The 25494-nt window shown below is 34.3% G+C and overlaps 2 protein-coding genes and 1 pseudogene across 3 annotated transcripts; 1 reads left to right on the top strand and 2 right to left on the bottom strand.

Moving 5' to 3' along the window:
- Nucleotides 1–122: 122 nt before the first annotated feature.
- Nucleotides 123–2724, bottom strand: LOC130509539 (uncharacterized). 2 transcript variants are annotated; one of them, XR_008943544.1, is made up of 4 exons: nt 1245–2724; nt 1067–1143; nt 822–971; nt 123–740 (listed from the first exon to the last, which is right to left on the bottom strand). XR_008943544.1 is itself a non-coding variant. In XM_057005678.1 (3 exons), the coding sequence occupies exon 1, from the start codon at nt 2696–2698 to the stop codon at nt 1934–1936; it is 765 nt and encodes a 254-aa protein (XP_056861658.1). In that variant the 5' UTR covers nt 2699–2724; the 3' UTR covers nt 123–971; nt 1067–1143; nt 1245–1933. The 2 variants fall into 2 exon arrangements, 1 of the variants encoding a protein (XP_056861658.1); XM_057005678.1 differs by having other exon boundaries at nt 123–971.
- Nucleotides 2725–8413: 5689 nt separating this feature from the next.
- On the top strand, nt 8414–10345 carry LOC108845443 (uncharacterized; annotated as a pseudogene).
- Nucleotides 10346–20993: 10648 nt separating this feature from the next.
- Nucleotides 20994–23914, bottom strand: LOC130509761 (uncharacterized). Its single transcript, XM_057005945.1, has 4 exons — nt 22374–23914; nt 22196–22272; nt 21951–22100; nt 20994–21869 (listed from the first exon to the last, which is right to left on the bottom strand). Exon 1 carries the CDS (start codon nt 23912–23914, stop codon nt 23063–23065), a length of 852 nt encoding a protein of 283 aa, XP_056861925.1. The 3' UTR covers nt 20994–21869; nt 21951–22100; nt 22196–22272; nt 22374–23062.
- Between the last annotated feature and the right edge of the window lie 1580 nt (nt 23915–25494).

Genomic DNA, 25494 nt, shown 5'->3' with positions numbered 1-25494 from the left:
TTTAACCCCCCACCTGAAGCTAAAATCTCAAGCTTTTGTCCTTTATTCCCATGTTGGTTTAATGATTTACTCAAGAAATATTACTCTTTTTTCTTTTTCTTTTCTTCTGCCAAACCCAATAAGGTTTTACATCGAAATGTTAATACATTTGTTATTTAGGTTTTAGGTTCATTGCCATTGCTAATACTTGAGAATTTGAAACAGTAACTGCTCGTGTTTTCTTAATCACTTATTTTAGCCACATTCATGAAGAAGAGTCATTTTCGTTGGACAGAGTCTTGCATGTGTTGCTTTTGTGGAATTCAGGATTTAGAATGATGGGTTTGTACCAAAGATGAAGGAAAATTTAATGAAAAAGAGCAAAAAGATATATTGAGTGACTAGTATCAATAATGTGTCTTCCTTCTTTTAACAAATACTATGCTTTTGAGAAGGGTGAAGGAGGTTGTTGGGGTCTTGGTTTAGTCTATTGCTGTTTGTTTTAGTCTTCATGACATCTTTGAATCTGTCAAAAGATTCCATAGCTTCAGCCAATTCTTCTGGTTCTGCATCAACTCATCAATTATAAAGATATCAAAATATAAGAAAATGATGGAACCAAAATGTAAACATGGTTGTCAGCTCTAAAGAATGAATGGTCCCCTCTTTCTCTTGTAAAGTCTCCAGGTTGAAAAGCGCCTTAAGATCAGCTGCTGATAAGTAAGTCCCCGTCCTTGTTAGCATCATTTGTCTCAAACCACCTAATAAACAGATAGCTTTATGGAACATGGTGAAACCGAATAAGGTGCTAAAACAAAATTTGCTCTCTCCATTTGACTTACATTCGAATGACATGTTCATCAGGCTGACCTTAGCTTTCCCAAAGCATGTTGTTTCAAGTGCTTAAGTATTCCTGATATAACATGCTAGTATTTTGCAAAAGCAAGCCGTCTCCTTTGGATCCACGGTTGGAAGACCTATTAGTTATCATCCTACAATGAAGAATAAGTGATAGTTAATAGACATAAGCAACTTTCTGGTAACCTTTAAGACTGAAAGCCTCGATAGTGGAAATTCGCCAGATTACATTGAGAAGCATAACGGTTGAGCCAGCGAGCAAACCCATCCCCACAGAGACTTGGCTTTGTGCAGAAAGTCCAGACACTGAAACAAAACACCAACATATATACAAGATTTAAGACCCAACCAGAAGAAAACAAGAAAAAAGATTGTTTTATTGACACAAGAAAAGATCATCCAGTTACCATCAAAAGTATCATAGTCACTCACTATTTGATCCACAGAACCTAACAAAGTTTCATTTTTTTCTCTTTCTCAAAGTTCAGACAAGAATCTGTCTTTCTACAGACATACATACGTATTAGCACATATTGCGAGTGTTAAAAAACAGAGTAATGAATCATCATAATATACATCAGGGTCATGACTCTGAAAGTCTGTTTTTATAACGAAACTCCGGATAGTACGTTTCTTCAAGATCCCTTCTAGCTCCACAATTGATAAAGCATGCAACAAAAACATCAAGCTCCAATGTGGTCAACCCGTAGCAAGGTGGTAAACGGAATGATCAAACTGGATATAGACCGCACAGGATAGTATTGAGGATTTCAACTAGAATTCAGATTAACATCCTCACCACTCATAACGAAGCAACAAAATCGAGTCTAGACACAAGCATAACAGATACAAACTTGGCCAAATAAAGGTCTGTTTAGACTATTACTGTTTAAGACACAACATTTGATTCCGGTTCTGACTCTTATCAATCTGACATAAAACAACATTAATAACTAAAACATCCGATAAAACAGCAATGCTGATAATTAAAACATCCGATAATACAGCATTAAATGCTGATAAATAAAAACATCCGATAAAACATCATTAAATGCTGATAATTAAAACATACGATAAAATACTACTACTCCGCCTTCTACTCGCTGTCGGAGCTCGTCTCCCCGCCGCCGAGAATCGTCACCGTCTCGTTGTCAACTTCTGCCACTAAGTCAACGTAATGAGTCCTCGCAAGCTCCTTCCTCACACCACCCTTTTCCTTGACCCATCTAAGTACCAAAGCATGGTCTAAGAATTCAATGAGGTATGCCCTTCCCGTGGAAACAAAGCCAGAGAAACTAACATAGACAACTTTGTCATCAGATCCAAAACCCCTTTCTGGCGTGTAGTTTGGAATGACTTTGGCTGCGTGGTATCCCAAGCCTCTCATATACTTTCCGTCGTCATAAAGAGAAAACCCCTTTCTATCTTCTTTTTTTTTTGGAATTTTAGTCTTCATGACATCTTTGAATCTGTCAAAAGATTCCATGGCTTCAGCCAATTCTTCTTCCTCTGATCCTCCCTGAGCTTCTTCTTCTCTAAGCAATGCCTCAAACTCAGCTTCAAATTCTTCTTCTTCTCTAATCATCTGAGCAGCTATCAACACAAGGTTTAATAGGAACCAGCTTTTGGATGGCCACTCAAGCTCAGCAGCAGCTTCTTCATCTTCTTCTTCTCTCACCATCTTCACCACTGTCAACAGAATGATTAAAAGTGACCAGTGTTTGGATGCCCACTCAAGCACAACAGCTTCTTCATCACCATCATCATTCTTGCAGCAGCTAACTACCTTTGAGTGTTTGTTTTTCTCTGCTTTGTTGAGGACCAAAGTTTGAGCTTCAAGTGAGAAAGGTTTCTTAACCATTCTCACTTGAGAGAAGCCTCTTCTTCCCAAACCACCAAAATGGCATGAGCCTGAAAGAATCACTGAACTCTGAATTACACTGTTCATTTTGAAATTCAAGGAAAGATTTTTGAGTTAGAGAGATGGAGCACGACTCCCTCCTCATATTAGCTTTTATTTATTGAGTTTGAATAGAGAGGGAAAAGAACGTATACCATAAATGTCTATGAGGTGAAAACTAAGGTTAAAACTAAAATTAAGATTCAATATGGCAATAGAATCTTGTAAGCATATGGGAACTCTGTTATTTGACTTCTGCAGCAGAGAAGACGAGAGGAGAGGATACGTTTTCTTTTCTTCTCTGTCTCCTTTCACCCTACATAGTACATTCTATAATTATTTATATATGAGTTATGTTATTGTTTTTTCTTTATTTTCAAAAATATTTTTTATATGTATATTCATAAAAAAAGTTTATTGGTTTTCTCTTAACTTTTTTTTTTTGTTAAAGAATGGTTTTCTCTTAACTATTCTCACAACCCCAATGAATCTCTTTCAGAAAAGCTTTCACTTTAGGGAGCTAGCAAGACTGCCTCCTCATATTTAGCTTAATTTAGTTTGAATATACCATAAATGTCCTATATAGTGAAACTAAGTTTAATTTTTTTTAAAGATTCAATACGGCAATAGAAAGTATGGGGATTCTGTTTCTTTGAATTGTGCAGCAGAGAAGAATAGAAAGGACGTATGCTTTTCTCTGTACTTTACATTTCCTCTTTAAATTATTTATTCAATATATATATATATATATATAGAGACATAAGGAATTTTATGAATACACATTTAACCATTTTTGAAATAAGTTTCTTTTGATTAAATACAAAAGCTGCCAGTCAATTAGCCACCTTGTCGTAACGGTCAAACCGAAGGAAAAAAAAGAAAACACAAATCTTTCCGATCACAATTTTCAATATTCTCCCAAAATTATTTATCCAATATATATATATATATATATATATATATATATATGTGTGTGTATCTTAGTATACACATTATATTCACAAAAGACCCGAAAGAGATCTGTGGAAAAATTATTTATTAAATTTTTAATGTTGAATTGTCTTTTAATCTAATAATAGTTCAGTATTTTTAAATCAATCATAACCAATATATGATTTTAGGTATAGTTTAAACACCACAAACAAATAAATAAAAATGTCAGAACATCATCATATTAGATTACCCCCCCCCCCCCTAAAATTATGATTTTAACAATTGAATAATTTACAGTTACCTATTCAAAATTTTATTATCACTTGTGCATAAACGATTTTAAATATATATCAATTTCAACAAATGATATATTTCACTTACAAAATTTTTAGAAATATTATTTTTATTTACATATTTATAATATACATTAATATAAATGATTTTTTTTTTTAATTTTAAAAATTTATTATGCATATAAAATGAAAATAAAAATAATTAACTAAAAACAAATCCAAATTAGAAAGAAAATTACATCATGGTTCCATCATGCAAATTCATACATCATAAAATAGTTCAAAGTTGTTGCAAAATATTGTTAAGAAAATACATACTACCACATACTCATACCGTCTGAGTACAATTATGAAAATTATCTCATTTTTTTAATAGAATGAATGATTTATTATTAGCAATAGATATGAATAAAATTATGAAAATTATCTCATTTTTTTTTGGGTCAAAGTTCAAACCAACCTTTTAAAGTTTGAAGCACAAAGGATCAAAGTGAAAATTTTGACGCAGTTTTCGCAACATATTATTCTTTATTCTCGATTCGTTAAGAACGTGTTTATAGTAACATTATAAGAAAAATGCCAATCTAAGCCCAAAATTTTGAATATTTTAAAGTAGAAAATTATGTGGTAAGTTTATATTATATGATGGAATTATTTTTTAAATATAAAATTTAAAAATCAGAACATGATACTAATACAATATTTAATGACAAAAGGATATATACATTGAGGAAAGGCGCCAAATAGCTTCTAGTTAGACTAGCATTTTGAATTGATTGAAGATATGAAGATCTATTTTATATAAATAAAATTGGCGTAGCCTTGATCAGAATAAAAATTGGCATGTTGACCAGAAAGTAGGGGTGGACATTTCGGTTTAATTAACTTTACTGTTATGAAGGTATATTTCTGATCCAATTCTATTAATCAACTTCGATCACCTTTTTAAACTTCTCTTATACAAATAATCTATCTTAAACAATGAAACTGAAATACAAGCAACACTATAGGCTGAACAAGCAAGAACTATTTGAAAATAAATATCGTGCTGTGGAAAATAATAATATTGTTCTTATCATGACAAGTGTTTTGGTCAAAACATATGAAGGTGTAATTTGTTTGTCGCCATCTTTTGGGACTAAATTCTATTTGAATTATGATTTAGATTCTGTTATCGGCTTTCGAAAAAGACACTATTTAAAATTATTATTTGTTTATTTTGTTACAATTAAGCCTAATTAGTTGATAAAGGACTAACTCAGTTTTTTATTTGTCTATATTAGTTTCAGCTATAATGTGGCTGTTTGGTTAATCTGGACGACATGGTTGATGGTCCTTCAATGAATATTGAGATCTCTGAAGTCCAACATTCTATTAATGACATTTGAAATTTCATAGCATCTGATATCCCTCAGGTAACGTAATTATCTCTACATTAATGTTTAACCGCATTTTATTCCTCAGGTAACCGTATTTTGTTCTTCATCATTTGAATATTTCCAATCTTTATATATTTACTAGAAGAGACCCGCCCTACGGACGGGATATACTTTATTTGTTTTTTAGATTTTTTATTTTTGTATGATTTTATGATTTGTGTTTTGGTTTACATTTTTAATAGATACTAGATTTTGACCCGCCCTTCAAAGGGCGGGTATATTTTTTGTTTTAATCTTTTTTTTGAAAAATTATTTGTTTGTATTTGATTTATTTTATAATCATATTTGTGTTTGTTACTAATTTAATTTGATATAATAGTCTTTTAAATAAATGAAATATATAGATGGATCCAATATGTCACATTTATTGGGTTTTTAACCAAAGATTTAAACATAAGTAATTTTATGTTAAATTTAGATACTTGTTCATGTATTACAAAATTTATATGTGATTTTTCTTTTTTATTTTTAATTTGAAATTTATATATTTTAGTTTATAGAATTTTATATGATTTAAACGGATAGTCAAACCCAAACTAAAACCCAAAAAATATGAATTGAAACAAAAATTTGAATTCTGAATAGACTTAAACCAAAATCTCATCATATAATTAAACTTCTTAATTTATTAATAATAAATATTACAATATCAACAACTTAAAATATTTGTGTTCAAATATTAATAACATAAACAATTTTTCGACCCACACTTGAAAGCACCATATATTTTATGATGTAAATTTCATTAATAATTTTACAAAAATTATGTAAATTCGTAAAGATTTTGTCTATTTTGAAACAGGAAAATTAGGATATGTTTTCAAATCTATAGATCTAGTGATTCAATATGTAATCCGGTTTGGATTTCAAGAGATATTCATCAACTAATTTTTTGATAAAACCCACAAAAACCGTTAAAACCAGCGGGTGCATGTTGAACCTATAGGTGATTGATATAATTCAATTTTATTTAAATTGTTATTTTTTATAAATTTAAAATTTAATTTCAATGTTTTAGTTAGATATTTAGATAATTATTAATTGATAAAAGTCATGTCCAACATAAGTATTTTTATCTCCTTTTGGTATAGGTGAACATATGAACATGACCTATTGACCTATACCAAACATAACAGAACTTATACCCGCGGATCTTAAAACATGAACATGACCTATTGATATAGGTGTGGTCCAACTATTTAATAAAATAGATTAAAAACTATTAACTATTTAGAAGAAATATTATACAAAAAACACAGATACGATTAAAACACACAAATATTTTTTTTTTAAATATAAAACAAAAAATATACCCGCCATTTTAAGAGCGGATCAGAATCTAGTTGTATTTGAATTATATAGCGTAACTCTAATTTGTTGTAGAAAATGTTTAAATTATATTTTATGTGAAATGAAATATAAATAATTTAAATTTTAAAAATTTCTAAATTTTTAAAAATTACTTTTTAATACTGATATATTTATAAACTATATTATTAAATTAGAAAAATGACCTATTAATAGTCCAGCTATTTTATAAAATTATTAAAACTTTTTACTAATCAGTTAAGAAAAATATTCTACACAAATATGATTAAAAAGATACAAATATAAAAATTGAATTTCTAGAAAATGTAAAACAAAAAATATACTCACTCTTTGAAATGTTGATCAGAATCTAAATTGTATTATATTATGTTAACTAAACCACAGTTCATTTCCATTAATTTTTATAGTGGACATAATATTTATTAATGTAAAGTATCAATATTATTGTTTCCAAATGATATAATTTTTATTTATTGAACTACGTAAGGTTGTCCACAGTTTTGTAATAAGTAGTGAACCACTAATATTTTGGAATTAAAGGGTGACTTTATAAAACATGCATACATCTTAGAAGCATTACAAAATTATTTTATGAATAATAATAATTACTGGAACTGAATTTATTCTGATGGATCCCAAAAGAAAAAAAATAACCGCATATTACGTAACATATAGGTGGAAGTTACAGATTTAGGAAACCAACGTGGAAGTTACAATTTTTTTAATAAAGGTAATTACATAATATATCTAGATAATTATTTAGATGCATTATATTTTATGTTGGACACAACCTTTAATCAATTGGACATATTGAAGAATTAATAGAATAGATGTATACTAATAATGTTTGTCTTTTAGAAAATTTTAAGTGATAAGGGGATATAATATTCATTTGACTTGACGTTTGATATGTTCTTTTATTTTTAAGACACTCAAAAAATATAAAATCATTTGGAATTTTGATAAGCTCGTTGGTATAAGTTAATTTCAAGTGATGTAATAATTTTTAATGAATTTTAGTATTTTTTTAGTTCCTTTATGATGATGTTTTTAGTTCATATGTGTTTTAACGTATACACGGATGGAGTTTTCCTTTGGTTAGTGAGACTGAATTGAAGAAGAAACAAAAGAGATAGGACCAAATTGCAATTATGTGTAACTCAAATTGTTTATCAGGCCGAGTAAAAACTAAAGAGAAAGAATGTTAAAAAAAAAGCACTTGATTATAACATAGATCATACAAAACATAACTCCGAGATGAGACCGAATGAAGCTTTTATGCGTTTTCACTCTTTTGCTTACTCGTGTAACTTTGTGTACATGTTTTTGTCAGAGAATATGGTGTGTTTGGAGAAGAGGCTGCTGGCACAGGAAGCCTTCTTGTTGCTCTTGCAGAAGAAGCATTTCTCATTGGTCTTGAAAAGAACATGTTTCTCCGGCCTTTTTTTGGTCTATCCAAGCTTTTTGACCAAAACTTAAATCACCAAATTAGCAAAACATTTTTCACGCTTCCTTTGTTGCAGTGTGGCGAGTTATGCACCGTTCTTTGTAAACACAAACGATAGACGATAACTCTCATTCTGTTGTTATAATTAGGAAGCTAATGCAACAGCAATCTCAAAATTCTTGAATTGGTTTCAGGTGGAAACCAGATGCAGTAGGTTTCACTTCCTCTCATCTGTATGGAACTCCAAGCTATTGGGTCCAATGACTTTGCAAAGCCTAGCGAATCATCTCTTCTCATTTCAGAACCCAAGGAAAACTCTTCTTCTCTTGTCGCTGCTGCAATCTCCTGGAAAAACAATATCCAAGAAGATTACATAGGCAGAAAGGTACGGCCTATTACCAGAGTCAACACACATTTCTATTGAAAACTTGAAAAATTGGAAAAACAATATCCAAGAAGATTACATATCAATAAAAATTGAAAAATATGCCAAACACATTTCTATTGAAAATTTGACATATCAATAAAAGAAGCTTGCACAAACAGAACTCGATTACCAGAGTCACATCATCCAAAACAAATAGATAATTAAAAAAAAAAAAACAGATCATAACATTGATAAGAAACTGGTCTACTAATCTTAAACCTGTCTACTAATGTTTCTAGGCTTGTCACCTGATGAAGGATAAATCACGGCTTGAGATCCTCTGCAATTGGAGCTAAGATCGACGACTTTGGGAGCTGAGATGGCTGATGGTCCATAGCCTAGACGGTTGCGGCAGTGAAAAGATGAACGCCACTCACGCTGGAGAGAGGTCTGTGTACTGAGTTGATAGAAAAGGCGCCTGTCGAGTTGGTGTATAACGATGCAGCGGTAACTACGATCGGGTCCTCTCATGGCTGGGTAGCCTCTTTGATGCATGACGTAGGCACTCTGCGTCTCCATGATGATCTAAACCCCGTTGCATCTAATGCAAATCCAAAACGCATCTTGCTGCCTCCTCTTGTAACTTTGCCTCATTGCCAAACCCAAATCATCACCAACGTGTCCTTTTCCTCACCATCTCCAGAGGAAGACGATTGTGTCGTGGCTGTCAAGTTCTTGGGACCCCAACTCAGCTTTTGCAGACCCGCTTCTCAAACCAACCCCGAGTGGTTCAACATCAAAATCGACAACCCTAGCTTCTTCTTCGCCAGTGTCATGTTTTCCAAGAAACATAACATGTTTCGCATACCTGGAGCCGGAGGCCAGCTCATTGGATCATGGGATCTCTGCGAAGACAGAGCACACACCCAAGTTTCAGGAGTTGCGATATCACAACCTTCCCGAGCTGAGCAAAGCTGAACGTGAGACTATGTATTCCTGTTTCACGAGCGAACACTTGGTGGAATCTCGATCCACTGGTGAAACTTTTTTGGTCAAGTTATTCAGACAGACCGTTGACGGTACCAGTTTGAAAGTAAAAGTTACCAAATTGAAAACAAAAGGTGTAATGGTGTTCAAGGTAGACGACGATGGAAATGCAGTGTACACTCAAGACATTGGAGATCTCACCATTTTCATCTCAAAGTCTGAAGCATTCTGTGTCCGTGCAAGCTCTTTTCCTGGGGTGAGTCCTAACAAAGTCTATATCTTGGATGTCAGGGAGGTGGCATTTTTCAAGCTTACTGATTCTTCCATAATAAGTTATGCTCAAAGAATCAAGGCCCCTTACTTTTGTCCACCTCAAAATATGGAATATTAAGTTTGGGATTTGAGTCGAGTCTAGCAGAGTCTGCCTTTTCTTTAAAATCTTTCAACCATCAAAATAAAATATGTCTTAGTATATGCTCTGTGAGAATAGAGTTCCAATTAAAAAAAATAATTAATATCTCAATAAACTTACAACACTTGTGTTTTTTTCTTCAAGAAACTCTTTACAAGAACTCAAAACCGAAGACGTGATTCTCACATCCATGCACCTGTTCACATGTTCCACTATCCTCAAAACTGATTCTTTCTCCACATGGGCACGTACATGGCCTTTGACCACCATGCCCTTGAAAATGCTCGTACCTCAATGTATTTATGAGGTTCTATGTTATCTTAGGTCTTCTGCTCTCAAGGTTGGCTCTTTCCCCTGGCAAGAACAGAGTGGTTCTTCTGATAGGATGTGCTTTCTGTAGATTTGTGTACTCTAAATTGCTTATCTTATTAGAAAGCCAATGGCTGTGTTTATATACAACGTCGTCACACAATCTCGACATGAGATTTGACCTTATCTAACTATAAGATATGTACTTATCATAACAACCGTACTTATCTTCACAAATATATAAATGGAAGTGTCCATCCATATCTATAACCGTCTTGCTATCTTGTGGAGCGGTCCGTTCGGGACCTGAAGATGCAGCGGGATTCGTTTCGACGAGGTCCCGAGGTGCGGATTGGATGTCGATGTCAACGTCACAATATAAGGTGACTATTTTCCTGCTGTCCAACCATGCCGTGAAGGCTTCTTTTACTATGACGCATTCGGGTTGTTCTCTGAATTCGCTGTCTATTTATCCTAGAGGTTTCTCTAAATCTATCAGTTATGTTGTATTGTTCTCTTTTTATTGTTGTGCTTCTAGTTTTAGGATTGTCTCTTCTTCAAAGTGTAATCCGAAGTTTTATGTTTTAATGGAAGTTGTGTTTCAAAAAAAAAAGGTAAATGTTTTGGTTTTCGTGACAAAAAAAGAAGGTAAATGTTTTGGTAATTATTAGCAATGCAAGGTTGTCAATTATTAGCTATGCAAGATTGTGGTGTTCACGTTGTCTTATTAACCCCACGAAATTTCTGTATTGTAACAATGCCATTTCCCATACATTACTGAATACTATGGTTCTTACCTCCAACACACCAAGCTATGGATCATCATGGCGGGTGACTCACTTGCTGACATTCCACTTCTTCCCTGAGTATAGAAATATAATTGTTTATATGGTGATGCACACACCTATGTGGAGTTCTTATTAAGACGTATATTAGATATTCATAACTGACAATTAATCTATTTTCAAATATCATGGTGAATATTTCAACAGTTAGACTACTGTAATTTACTTTCTTTGTAATTCCTCTTCAGTTAACAATAGTCAATTTTCTTACTAAAGATACAGTTAAACATAATATCTACATAAAATTTATAATACACCAATGTGTAAAATATATTCAGATGGATTACTCACAGTATATAATCAACTCATTCCACAATTTTTTTTTGAAATAAATTTAAGTTAATTCAAACAAAAAAAACTTTTTTGCACTTTGTGTTACATTGGGGTTGAATTTTTCAAAAGATCAATTGTAGATATCGTACGTGTTGCAAACCAGATGGCTAAGCCTCCAGTATACACCTGGTTACCTATGGAAGAGAGCCTATTACGCACGTTTTTGTCCACTCTTTGGGTCAGTTGTCCTGCTGTCCTCGGTTTTTCACCATGTTTACTCTGGTTTAGCTCCCTCCATAAAGCATATAAAGCATACAAAGTAGCTTTAAACACATATCTCACCAGAAATATTGCAGTTTTGTCTCTGTTTTGATCTAAAAGAAGTTGCAGAAGTTGTTCCCACTGAACTGTGTAATCAGTGGTGGATCTAAAAAATATTGTGAGTGAGGGTAAAAAAAAAAAAAATTTACTAGGTTTTATATGATATTTTACATGAATTAGTTTTATATCTTTAACATATAGAAGAAAATATTGTGACAAACGGACCATCTCTCTCTGAGCATGTCTTAGACATGGAGATGGTGGGGGGAAAGGAAGTTGTGCAAGTACCAGATGAGGTGATACAAGATTCAGTCCCTCTGTGGGATGATCTATTAGAAGGGCGGTTCCTAGCTCCTGCCCCGCGCGTAGCAAAGATTCACGTCATCGTGAATAAGATTTGGCCATTGGGAAATCAATCTATTAAGATTGATGTTTTTCCAGTCAATGAAGTAACAGTCAAATTCCGGATCAAGGATTTAGCTACAAGGAAAAGAATTTTACGCAGAGGAATGTGGAACATTGCTAATATTCCAATGGTCTTAACAAAATGGTCACCGGTAGTTGAAGAAGAAGAAGAGGAAGAAGAGATTAAAGTCGTACCAATGTGGATTACAATGAAGAATGTTCCTCATAGAATGTTCTCATGGAAGGGACTTGGTTTCATTGCAAGTGCGGTTGGTAAGCCCAAGAGGTTGCACCCGGATACTGTACTCTGCACAAGTTTTGAAGAAGCAAAAGTGTTTGTGGAAGCGGATATGACAAAGGAGTTGCCTAAATCACACCGATTCAAATCACAGCTAGGTGTTGATGCAGAGGTTGAGTTCGTCTACCCCTGGCTCCCTGATAAGTGTAGTATCTGTTCTAAATGGGGACACACACATAAGGCTTGCAAATCGAAGATTAAAATTTTGACAAGGCAGAATGCTACTGTGGGAGAAAGTGTTGCGTCTGAGAAGAGGATGAGCAAGGAAAACATTCAGGAAACTGTGAAAGAGATCACAGAGAAAGAAAGGGAAGAGGAAGTTGTATCAGAGAATGAGAACAACCTCAAAAAAGTGAAAGATATGGTTGCAGTGGTAGAAACTGAAACACCTGCTGCAGTAATGGAGGCTACTACTGAAGGACTCTGGAAGGATGTATCTCCATCTAAGCATGGCCGGCTTGGAAACAAGCCAGTAGTACAACACACCAATGTGATCTCGCCATCCCGTTTTGCAGTGCTATTAGAGGAGGGGAATACTGATGCACATGAGGGGCAGGATGAAACAGAGGAGGAGAAGCAGGGAACAGAAAATACTGAAAGAGAAGAGGGTGAAATTTTAGAGGTACCTGCGGATGTCTCAGAAGAGGTCTTAGAGGCGGTATCAGATGAGGTTTCAGGAGATGAAACTGAAACTGCAGAATTACCGAATCAGCATGTAGTGAAAGCAGGGAAGTCAGAGCAAGGTGAGCGCCCACTTCGACCATCTATTCCCCGGGTATCAAGAACTCAACTCAAGTCATCAAAGAAACTGGCTGCCTTAAACACAAAGGAAGGACTTCCTAGTGCAGCAGGTAAAAAACGTAACCACAAAAAGAACTAATATGTCAGGTTTCTTCTGGAATGTTAGAGGATTCAACCAATCAGTCAAACATTCAGTAGTGAAGAAGTGGGTTCATGATCAAGGGTTTCAGTTTGGAGCATTGTTAGAAACAAGAGTAAAAGAAGGAAGAAGTCACCGGATCTCAGATACAGTCTTCAAAGACTGGAATTTGATGTCCAACTACGAATTTAATCCACTAGGCCGGATTTGGTTAGTGTGGAGACCGGAGGTTCGAATTACACCATTTTACAAGACTGCTCAAATGATCACAGTCTCAGTTGCTCTAGACGAAGACACTGAAGAATTTTTCTACACATGTGTCTACGCGTTTAACACAGAGTTGGAAAGGAGAGAATTATGGAGTGATCTGAAAGCTCACCAGGACTCACCGATTATTCGTCAAAAGGCTTGGATAATCACTGGGGATTTTAACGAAATTCTAGACGCTGAAGAACACTCGATGTATGGCGTGAGAAGTACAGTCTCTCAAGGAATGCATGATTTCCAGGATGCAACTCATTATTGCAATCTGCTGGATTTAGCTGCACATGGCCCTCAGTTCACATGGACAAATAAAAGAGAAGAAGGTCTTATATCGAAGAAACTTGATCGTGTCTTGATCAACGACCACTGGCTTGGTTTATACCCTCAATCATATAGTGTATTCGAAGGTGGAGGTTGCTCGGATCACTTACGCTGTCGGTTTCAGCTAAGCTCAGCACTTAGTCGGCCAAAAAGACCATTCAAGTTTGTTAACGCAGTTGCAGAACTTGAAGGTTTCAAGCCGCTCATGGAGGATCACTGGCAAAGCACAGAGCCTATTTTCTTGTCAACCTCTTCTCTGTTTCGCTTCTCAAAGAAATTGAAAGCTCTTAAGCCAAAAATCAGAGTTCTAGCGAAGGAAAAAATGGGCAATCTCTCGGTGAAAGCTAAAGAAGCGTACGAGAATCTATGTTCGTGCCAGGAAGAGACTATTAGAAACCCAACGCAAGGAAACTTGGATAGAGAGAAGAGTGCTTACACACGGTGGGAACACGTCGCTAAATTGGAAGAAGGTTTTCTTAAGCAAAAATCCAAGTTGCACTGGTTGAAGGTGGGAGATAAAAATAATAAAGTTTTTCATCGGGCAGCAACAACGAGAGACACCCACAACTCGATCAAGGAAATAAAATGCAGAGATGGTAGGATCATAAAGCGACCAGAGGAAATAAAGGAAGAGGCTGAGGGATTTTTCAAAGAGTTTCTTCAACACATACCGTCAGATTTTGAGGCTGTAGATGTGAGCAAGCTCCGTGATCTACTGCCATATAGATGTTCAGAGATTGTTCAGCAGAATCTTACAAAAGAGGTAACAGCAGAGGAGATCACAAAAGTGTTGTTCAGTATGCCAAGTGATAAATCACCAGGGCCAGACGGATACACGGTTGAGTTCTTCAAAGCAGCCTGGTCTATTATAGGGCATGAGTTCATTATCTCGATTCAGTCCTTCTTCGCGACAGGTTTCTTACCGAAGGGAATAAATACAACGCTTCTGGCCTTGATACCGAAGACAACATCTGCTCGTGAGATGAAGGATTATAGACCTATATCATGCTGCAATGTCATTTACAAAGTCATCTCCAAAATCATAGCTAATAGACTAAAGATCACTCTACCAGACTTCATTGAGTTAAATCAGTCCGCTTTTGTGCAAGGTAGGCTACTCATTGAGAATCTACTGCTTGCTACAGAACTGGTGAAAGACTATCACAAAGATACGGTATCTTCCAGATGTGCTATAAAGATTGATATCTCCAAAGCTTTTGACTCGGTGCAATGGAGTTTTCTACTCACAACCTTGGAAGCTATGGATTTCCCGCCAATGTTCATACACTGGATCTCTAGATGTATAACAACGGCATCATTCTCTGTCCAAGTTAATGGTGAACTTGCTGGTTATTTTCAGAGTGCGCGAGGCCTACGACAAGGTTGTGCTCTGTCGCCTTACCTCTTCGTCATCTGTATGAATGTTCTAACGAAGCTGCTAGATAAATCGGCCAATGACAATAGCATGGGGTATCATCCGAGGTGCAAGAATCTTGGGTTAACTCACCTAAGCTTTGCTGATGATATAATGGTTTTCACTGATGGTAGAGCCAGATCCATCGAAAGTATTTTGGACGTGTTTGATTACTTTGGAAGGATATCGGGTCTGAAAATCAGTATGGAGAAAACTACAATATACTATGCGGGGATGTCTGCTACTGAAACTACTCAGCTGGATCAGCGTTTTGATTTCGCCTCTGGAACGCTACCAGTACGTTACTTGGGTCTACCTTTGCTAACTCGGCGGATGGGGAAAGATGATTATGGTATTCTCATCAACAAGATAAGAAACCGTATAAATCATTGGACAAACCGTTTCTTATCACTGGCGGGTAGGCTTCAGCTTATTAGATCGGTTCTTCTCAGTATTGTCAATTTCTGGATGGCCGGTTTTGTTCTGCCAGGAGCATGCATCAAGGAAATAAATAGCATTTGTGCAGCCTTTCTCTGGTCTGGACCTACTCTGAACACAAGGAAAGCTAAAGTAGCTTGGGAGATTATATGTAGAAGAAAGTGCGATGGGGGCTTAGGGATCCGGTCTTTGAAGGAAGTTAATCAGGTATGCTGTCTGAAGCTTATCTGGCGGACAGTCTCCTCTCAAGAATCTCTATGGGCTAAGTGGACTAAGATGAATCTGTTCAAAAACATCTCGTTCTGGTCTATCAAAGATACTACTACAAAAGGCTCTTGGATGTGGCGCAAATTAGTGAAGCTTCGTGACAAAGCAAAAGACTTCCACATGATGAAAATAGGTGATGGGAATAATACTTCTTTCTGGTTCGACTCTTGGTCTAGCATGGGTAGATTACATGAGTTGTTTGGCTCACACGGCTGTATAGATATGGGAATACCATTGAATTCAACTGTGGCAGGAGCATTGCGAAATCGTAGGAAGCGACGACACAGAGTTGATATTTTTAATGAAGTTGAGAAGATTTGTGAGGATCAAAGCTTGCAGCTCACGGGAGACACTGATACTGCTCTTTGGAAACAGAGCGAAGGACAATATGGAGCCGTTTTCAAGACTAAACAGACTTGGGAACTCATTCGAAAAAAGGATCAACAGGTTCAATGGTGGAGAGGAGTCTGGTTCAAACATCACATTCCGAAACATGCTTTCCTTCATTGGCTAGCAATCCAAAATAGATTGGCAACTGGAGATAGAATGATGACCTGGAACGTTGGCGCAAACCCAACGTGTGCTTTCTGCCAAAGTGCAATTGAATCAAGAGATCATCTCTTTTTCGAATGCAGTTACTCAGCAGAGGTTTGGTCAAAACTGGTCCGAGGTTTGCTTCGGGGATCTTTTACTACTCTGTGGTCAGAACTGATGGTATTGATTATGGATAACAATGGAGGTTTGCTGGAAAGATTTCTCACTCGATACACACTGCAAGTGACTCTCTCTTTCGTATGGCGTGAACGAAACGAGCGACGACATGGTAGCCAACCCATCATGGCTGGTCCCCTGGTGAAGATGATAGACAGAGAAATAAAAAACAGATGCCTCTTACTGAGGAAAATGGAAGAGAAGTACACAGGAGCTTTAACTTTGTGGCTTGCCACAAGATAAGAGACTTGGATTACAATTAAGTTATAGCTTTTTCAAAAAACAGTTTGCACTTGTTGTAAAAAAGTAGTTTTTCTTTTGAATAAATTTAACATATATTCAAAAAAAAAAAAAAAAACTAAATAATACAGCTAAAATAACTTTTATACATAACTGAAAGAAGAAAAAGAATAATCCACTTACAAAAAAAACTGAATCATCATTTATTAAAACGGAAATGAATTGACTAACAAGAATAACTGACCAAAAAATATTGGAAGGAACTAATGAGGTAAAAAAATATAATGCAGGGAATAAGTTAATCAAAAACGTAAAAGAAAGAAAAAAAATTCAAAACAGTGTAAAATGATATAGGTGGGGTTCGAACCTCAGTTTGAGTGGGGCCAGTAAGGAGGCTTTAGCCAATAATGCTGCAAAATTTGATAACTCCAATGAACATAAATTTAGTTGTAATGTTGTAACTCATTTTGGGGACATCTGCACCCATCCTGGGCTTTATAGATCCGCCTCTGTGTGTTAAACCTTTCCATACCACTTCTGAGAATTAAAAAAAAAATTTGCACGCAAAGAAAACATGATTTCTTGACTCCAAAGGATCATTTCATCTATACTATTAAAGCAGCTGACTATTTGTGAACCTGCCCCTAAAATTTCAGCAGAATTACCAAACGTTCTCAAAATTATTTACAAAACTGGGTTTTTCAACAATTTTAAGCTATTTACAAAACATTGCTTCTCATTTACTAACAACAAAAATCGCAGGCCCAAGATATTACTGTTTAATTTGAATTGCAAGCCCAATAAATTAAATCTATTTTCACACAGAATGAGCTTCCAAATATCTTTACTAACCCATTTAGATTTTGATGGAATGTTTTATAGAAACAGAAATTCAAAATCAATATTTAAATTTTAAAATAAAGTTGACTCTCCAAAATCGATATACAATTAATGAGTATAAATTTTTACAATACATGTTTTTCCATTAAATATGTAAAATAGGCATCAATTACAAACGGGTCTTACAAATGGATTTATTATTTCTATTGTGATCTAACAAACGGGTTAATACATAAAATAATTATTTGTTTTCAAAAATATAGATGGAGATATTCTTATTTATAATATTAAGAGGTCCACAAAAAAATCCCGCACTTTTAAAGAAATTACAAAACATTCTTAAGATAATTACAAAACATGGCATTTTATTTTTTAAAAACTAAAATCGCAGGCCCAAGATATTTCTGTTTAGTTTAAATTGCAAGCCTAATAAACACAATCTATTTTCACATCGAATGAGCTTCCAATCTCTTTACTAACCCATCTAACCTCAATGGAATATTTTATAGAAACAGAAATTCAAAATCGACATATTAATATCTGACATATTAGTTGGTATTGATTATATTCTCTTGAATTGCTAAAACAGAAACATAAATCTATATTTTCCAAATTCTATTGATAGATATGAGTAAAAAGAGTATTTACCATAATGTGTCACTGATTTATATTTTGGCTACTGCTTTTATTTAATGTGTTATTGTATTTAAAAAATCAGTTATTTAATATTTAGTAGATTAAATACATTATCTAAGAAAATCAGATATTTAGCTTTAAATATCAAAATATGTAGTAAATCTATATTAAAAAGTGGAAATTTCTATTATATCGGATATTTAGTTTCTTATATTTAGCAACCACTAAAATCTCAGGCCAAGAAAAATACTGCATTTCTGTTTACACTCCGAATTGGTTTTTGTTATATCTTTAATAACCCATCTTGATTTCGATGGAATATTTTATAGAAACAGAAATTCAAAATTAAAATCGAGATATTAGTTAGTATTGAAATGGAAACGGGATAAACATAAGATGTGATTTAAATAAGATTTTCCAAATATTAATCCTAATTTATTAGTAAGATCCGGTAATAAAGAGATTATCCCCAACTTTCTCTCCAAGTTTCAACTATATATTTTGTTTAATCGCACATATTTAGGGGTGAGATCAAAACAAATCCATGAATATTCTTAACAATAAATGTGAATGATAGTATATAGAAATAAGATTTTGTGATTTAAATAAAATTTTCCAAATAGTAATCCTAACTTATTAGTAAGATCCGATAACAAAGACCACATCATATAATGTGCTTTTGAATTGATACAATAAATTTAAACCTGTTGCAGCATATATTCTAATAATATTGTGGTATTTAATTTAGTTTCCAAATGCAATTAGCACCGAAAATTATGCTGCAAGCTAAACAATATCTCGGCATTAAAACCCTAAACATACATTCTCAATTCATTATATAATGGTATTCTCGATTCATTAGTTGACACATACACTTCTTCTTTTTTTTGTAAAATACACATACACTTTTCGTTTTCATATGGTTTCAGTGTTTTATCTTCTTAACGAATTAGTGTTCTAATTTAAATTTCATGTTTATTCTTTTGCAGGTCTAATAGATCCTGGGATGATGGGTAGCATAAGACAGATCGATAAACCTTCCTGTATTATTTCCCGAGCACCGTAGTCTCACCATGTGATCATCTCTTTAACAGTACTCCCTAGCTTATATATACATTTATCTCTCACTTTTAATCTTCTCTCGATTGATTAGTCTCTCTATATAGATCTAATATTCATGGTGAATTTTTATTTTCAGTAAGAGGTTTAAGCTTAAAGGATATTTGTATCCATGTCTTGAACCGTATGAGTAAGGAAAAATACATGGAAAGATATGATTTTTAATTATTTTTGTGAAACTCAACTGCTTTTTTCTTTGTGAGTTTATATTTTGGGTTTGTTTGGATCATAACTAAAGATATATTTTTAATTAGATTTTAATAATTTTTGGTGAATATTTGTGCAGGTACTAACATGATTAACAGATGAAGAACTCGTGAATTTATATGTTGGTGAGTGTGACAGTTGGTGTTGTAAATGGTGTGTCTAAAATTTCTAAATCATAGACGAGGTATGCATAACTGAGGTATGCTTATCACGTGTATATTTTAGTTAGCCATTTTGTAAAATTTTGAAATTTACTTTTAATATATTTTACAAGGTTCCTCTTTTAACTGAGGCAGAAGAAAGTTCGGTAAAGAAAAACCTTCTGAACTCTTACAAGAAGAGATCATATGATTTTTTTCTGTGTGTTGGTGTTTCGTTCAGATTTTTTTAATTTAATTAATTAGTGTATTTGATACACATGTTATTAGTATGTTCTTACATTAAACTGGCCTTAATAATAATAAGATTTTTGCTTTATCATTTTACAGTCAGTTCCGCAAAATATCAACCCAACGATAGTTACTATTGTATAAATATCAGTGGGTGGAACTCAATCGTTTGTTCAAAGTCCAAATAATGCAGTCCGCCAATTTTTGCTTTAAATTTTATATTGTTATTGGCATAAATTGGTGGAACTCAAGCGTTTGTGTACTATAATGATTTAATAGTATTGACGGACTGTATTATTTGGACTTTCAATGCATTTAAATTAGGTATAAACTATCTACGGTGTTCAAGATAGACGCGAGCAAAGCAAAACCGTTGATCAAGAAAGCTAAATCCGCCATTGATGACCCCGCCAATACAAATCCAAAACTGTAATTCCTCCGCCGGCGACGGGAATTTGCGGTGGTTCCGGTGAAGAAACAGAGCATCATCATCATCAAGCGAGATTTCTTCCGGCGCCTGTTTTAACGCCGCATTATCATCAACCACCGTCGTCACGAGCCAGTGCACAAATTCAAGATCTTCGTCTCTCGCTTCACTCCTTCCAAAATGGTCCTCCTTTCGCTGATCAAACAGAGCATGCTCTGTTCTCCGGCCAGAGCCAGAGCAATCCATTAGTGGTTGTATCATCGACGGCGAGCTGGGACCAGTCGCAACAGAATCATTGACTGTTGACGTGACTGGCGGAGCTGCTGATTCAGCCGCAAGTGGAGGAGGAGGGTTTGTGTTTACTTCCCCCGCTACAACGACGTCGTCGTTTCAGACAGGTTATGGCCAATAGTCAGGTTTTGTTTTGTGTAGCATATTATATGTTCTTGTATTAAATAAATAAAGGGAAATTTGCTCCTATAGCTATGAAAAAAAAAAAAAAAACACAAATATATTATCTAAACCTCCCCTTAAATAAATTTGTAATTCCTTACTCTTTTGTTTGTGTTGGAAACCTCCCCTTTAACCCCCCACCTGAAGCTAAAATCTCAAGCTTTTGTCCTTTATTCCCATGTTGGTTTAATGATTTACTCAAGAAATATTACTCTTTTTTCTTTTTCTTTTCTTCTGCCAAACCCAATAAGGTTTTACATCGAAATGTTAATACATTTGTTATTTAGGTTTTAGGTTCATTGCCATTGCTAATACTTGAGAATTTGAAACAGTAACTGCTCGTGTTTTCTTAATCACTTATTTTAGCCACATTCATGAAGAAGAGTCATTTTCGTTGGACAGAGTCTTGCATGTGTTGCTTTTGTGGAATTCAGGATTTAGAATGATGGGTTTGTACCAAAGATGAAGGAAAATTTAATGAAAAAGAGCAAAAAGATATATTGAGTGACTAGTATCAATAATGTGTCTTCCTTCTTTTAACAAATACTATGCTTTTGAGAAGGGTGAAGGAGGTTGTTGGGGTCTTGGTTTAGTCTATTGCTGTTTGTTTTAGTCTTCATGACATCTTTGAATCTGTCAAAAGATTCCATAGCTTCAGCCAATTCTTCTGGTTCTGCATCAACTCATCAATTATAAAGATATCAAAATATAAGAAAATGATGGAACCAAAATGTAAACATGGTTGTCAGCTCTAAAGAATGAATGGTCCCCTCTTTCTCTTGTAAAGTCTCCAGGTTGAAAAGCGCCTTAAGATCAGCTGCTGATAAGTAAGTCCCCGTCCTTGTTAGCATCATTTGTCTCAAACCACCTAATAAACAGATAGCTTTATGGAACATGGTGAAACCGAATAAGGTGCTAAAACAAAATTTGCTCTCTCCATTTGACTTACATTCGAATGACATGTTCATCAGGCTGACCTTAGCTTTCCCAAAGCATGTTGTTTCAAGTGCTTAAGTATTCCTGATATAACATGCTAGTATTTTGCAAAAGCAAGCCGTCTCCTTTGGATCCACGGTTGGAAGACCTATTAGTTATCATCCTACAATGAAGAATAAGTGATAGTTAATAGACATAAGCAACTTTCTGGTAACCTTTAAGACTGAAAGCCTCGATAGTGGAAATTCGCCAGATTACATTGAGAAGCATAACGGTTGAGCCAGCGAGCAAACCCATCCCCACAGAGACTTGGCTTTGTGCAGAAAGTCCAGACACTGAAACAAAACACCAACATATATACAAGATTTAAGACCCAACCAGAAGAAAACAAGAAAAAAGATTGTTTTATTGACACAAGAAAAGATCATCCAGTTACCATCAAAAGTATCATAGTCACTCACTATTTGATCCACAGAACCTAACAAAGTTTCATTTTTTTCTCTTTCTCAAAGTTCAGACAAGAATCTGTCTTTCTACAGACATACATACGTATTAGCACATATTGCGAGTGTTAAAAAACAGAGTAATGAATCATCATAATATACATCAGGGTCATGACTCTGAAAGTCTGTTTTTATAACGAAACTCCGGATAGTACGTTTCTTCAAGATCCCTTCTAGCTCCACAATTGATAAAGCATGCAACAAAAACATCAAGCTCCAATGTGGTCAACCCGTAGCAAGGTGGTAAACGGAATGATCAAACTGGATATAGACCGCACAGGATAGTATTGAGGATTTCAACTAGAATTCAGATTAACATCCTCACCACTCATAACGAAGCAACAAAATCGAGTCTAGACACAAGCATAACAGATACAAACTTGGCCAAATAAAGGTCTGTTTAGACTATTACTGTTTAAGACACAACATTTGATTCCGGTTCTGACTCTTATCAATCTGACATAAAACAACATTAATAACTAAAACATCCGATAAAACAGCAATGCTGATAATTAAAACATCCGATAATACAGCATTAAATGCTGATAAATAAAAACATCCGATAAAACATCATTAAATGCTGATAATTAAAACATACGATAAAATACTACTACTCCGCCTTCTACTCGCTGTCGGAGCTCGTCTCCCCGCCGCCGAGAATCGTCACCGTCTCGTTGTCAACTTCTGCCACTAAGTCAACGTAATGAGTCCTCGCAAGCTCCTTCCTCACACCACCCTTTTCCTTGACCCATCTAAGTACCAAAGCATGGTCTAAGAATTCAATGAGGTATGCCCTTCCCGTGGAAACAAAGCCAGAGAAACTAACATAGACAACTTTGTCATCAGATCCAAAACCCCTTTCTGGCGTGTAGTTTGGAATGACTTTGGCTGCGTGGTATCCCAAGCCTCTCATATACTTTCCGTCGTCATAAAGAGAAAACCCCTTTCTATCTTCTTTTTTTTTTGGAATTTTAGTCTTCATGACATCTTTGAATCTGTCAAAAGATTCCATGGCTTCAGCCAATTCTTCTTCCTCTGATCCTCCCTGAGCTTCTTCTTCTCTAAGCAATGCCTCAAACTCAGCTTCAAATTCTTCTTCTTCTCTAATCATCTGAGCAGCTATCAACACAAGGTTTAATAGGAACCAGCTTTTGGATGGCCACTCAAGCTCAGCAGCAGCTTCTTCATCTTCTTCTTCTCTCACCATCTTCACCACTGTCAACAGAATGATTAAAAGTGACCAGTGTTTGGATGCCCACTCAAGCACAACAGCTTCTTCATCACCATCATCATTCTTGCAGCAGCTAACTACCTTTGAGTGTTTGTTTTTCTCTGCTTTGTTGAGGACCAAAGTTTGAGCTTCAAGTGAGAAAGGTTTCTTAACCATTCTCACTTGAGAGAAGCCTCTTCTTCCCAAACCACCAAAATGGCATGAGCCTGCAAGAATCACTGAACTCTGAATTACACTGTTCATTTTGAAATTCAAGGAAAGATTTTTGAGTTAGAGAGATGGAGCACGACTCCCTCCTCATATTAGCTTTTATTTATTGAGTTTGAATAGAGAGGGAAAAGAACGTATACCATAAATGTCTATGAGGTGAAAACTAAGGTTAAAACTAAAATTAAGATTCAATATGGCAATAGAATCTTGTAAGCATATGGGAACTCTGTTATTTGACTTCTGCAGCAGAGAAGACGAGAGGAGAGGATACGTTTTCTTTTCTTCTCTGTCTCCTTTCACCCTACATAGTACATTCTATAATTATTTATATATGAGTTATGTTATTGTTTTTTCTTTATTTTCAAAAATATTTTTTATATGTATATTCATAAAAAAAGTTTATTGGTTTTCTCTTAACTTTTTTTTTTTTGTTAAAGAATGGTTTTCTCTTAACTATTCTCACAACCCCAATGAATCTCTTTCAGAAAAGCTTTCACTTTAGGGAGCTAGTAAGACTGCCTCCTCATATTTAGCTTAATTTAGTTTGAATATACCATAAATGTCCTATATAGTGAAACTAAGTTTATTTTTTTTTAAAGATTCAATACGGCAATAAAAAGTATGGGGGATTCTGTTTCTTTGAATTGTGCAGCAGAGAAGAATAGAAAGGACGTATGCTTTTCTCTGTACTTTACATTTCCTCTTTAAATTATTTATTCAATATATATATATATATATATAGAGACATAAGGAATTTTATGAATACACATTTAACCATTTTTGAAATAAGTTTCTTTTGATTAAATACAAAAGCTGCCAGTCAATTAGCCACCTTGTCGTAACGGTCAAACCGAAGGAAAAAAAAGAAAACACAAATCTTTTCGATCACAATTTTCAATATTCTCCCAAAATTATTTATCCAATATATATATATATATATATATGTGTGTGTGTATCTTAGTATACACATTATATTCACAAAAGACCCGAAAGAGATCTGTGGAAAAATTATTTATTAAATTTTTAATGTTGAATTGTCTTTTAATCTAATAATAGTTCAGTATTTTTAAATCAATCATAACCAATATATGATTTTAGGTATAGTTTAAACACCACAAACAAATAAATAAAAATGTCAGAACATCATCATATTAGATTACCCCCCCCCCCTAAAATTATGATTTTAACAATTGAATAATTTACAGTTACCTATTCAAAATTTTATTATCACTTGTGCATAAACGATTTTAAATATATATCAATTTCAACAAATGATATATTTCACTTACAAAATTTTTAGAAATATTATTTTTATTTACATATTTATAATATACATTAATATAAATGATTTTTTTTTTAATTTTAAAAATTTATTATGCATATAAAATGAAAATAAAAATAATTAACTAAAAACAAATCCAAATTAGAAAGAAAATTACATCATGGTTCCATCATGCAAATTCATACATCATAAAATAGTTCAAAGTTGTTGCAAAATATTGTTAAGAAAATACATACTACCACATACTCATACCGTCTGAGTACAATTATGAAAATTATCTCATTTTTTTAATAGAATGAATGATTTATTATTAGTAATTGATATGAATAAA

This window comes from Raphanus sativus, chromosome 3 (assembly GCF_000801105.2).
Source record: "Raphanus sativus cultivar WK10039 chromosome 3, ASM80110v3, whole genome shotgun sequence".
NCBI classification, from domain to species: domain Eukaryota; kingdom Viridiplantae; phylum Streptophyta; class Magnoliopsida; order Brassicales; family Brassicaceae; genus Raphanus; species Raphanus sativus.
This window is presented reverse-complemented; position numbering and strand designations above follow the sequence as displayed.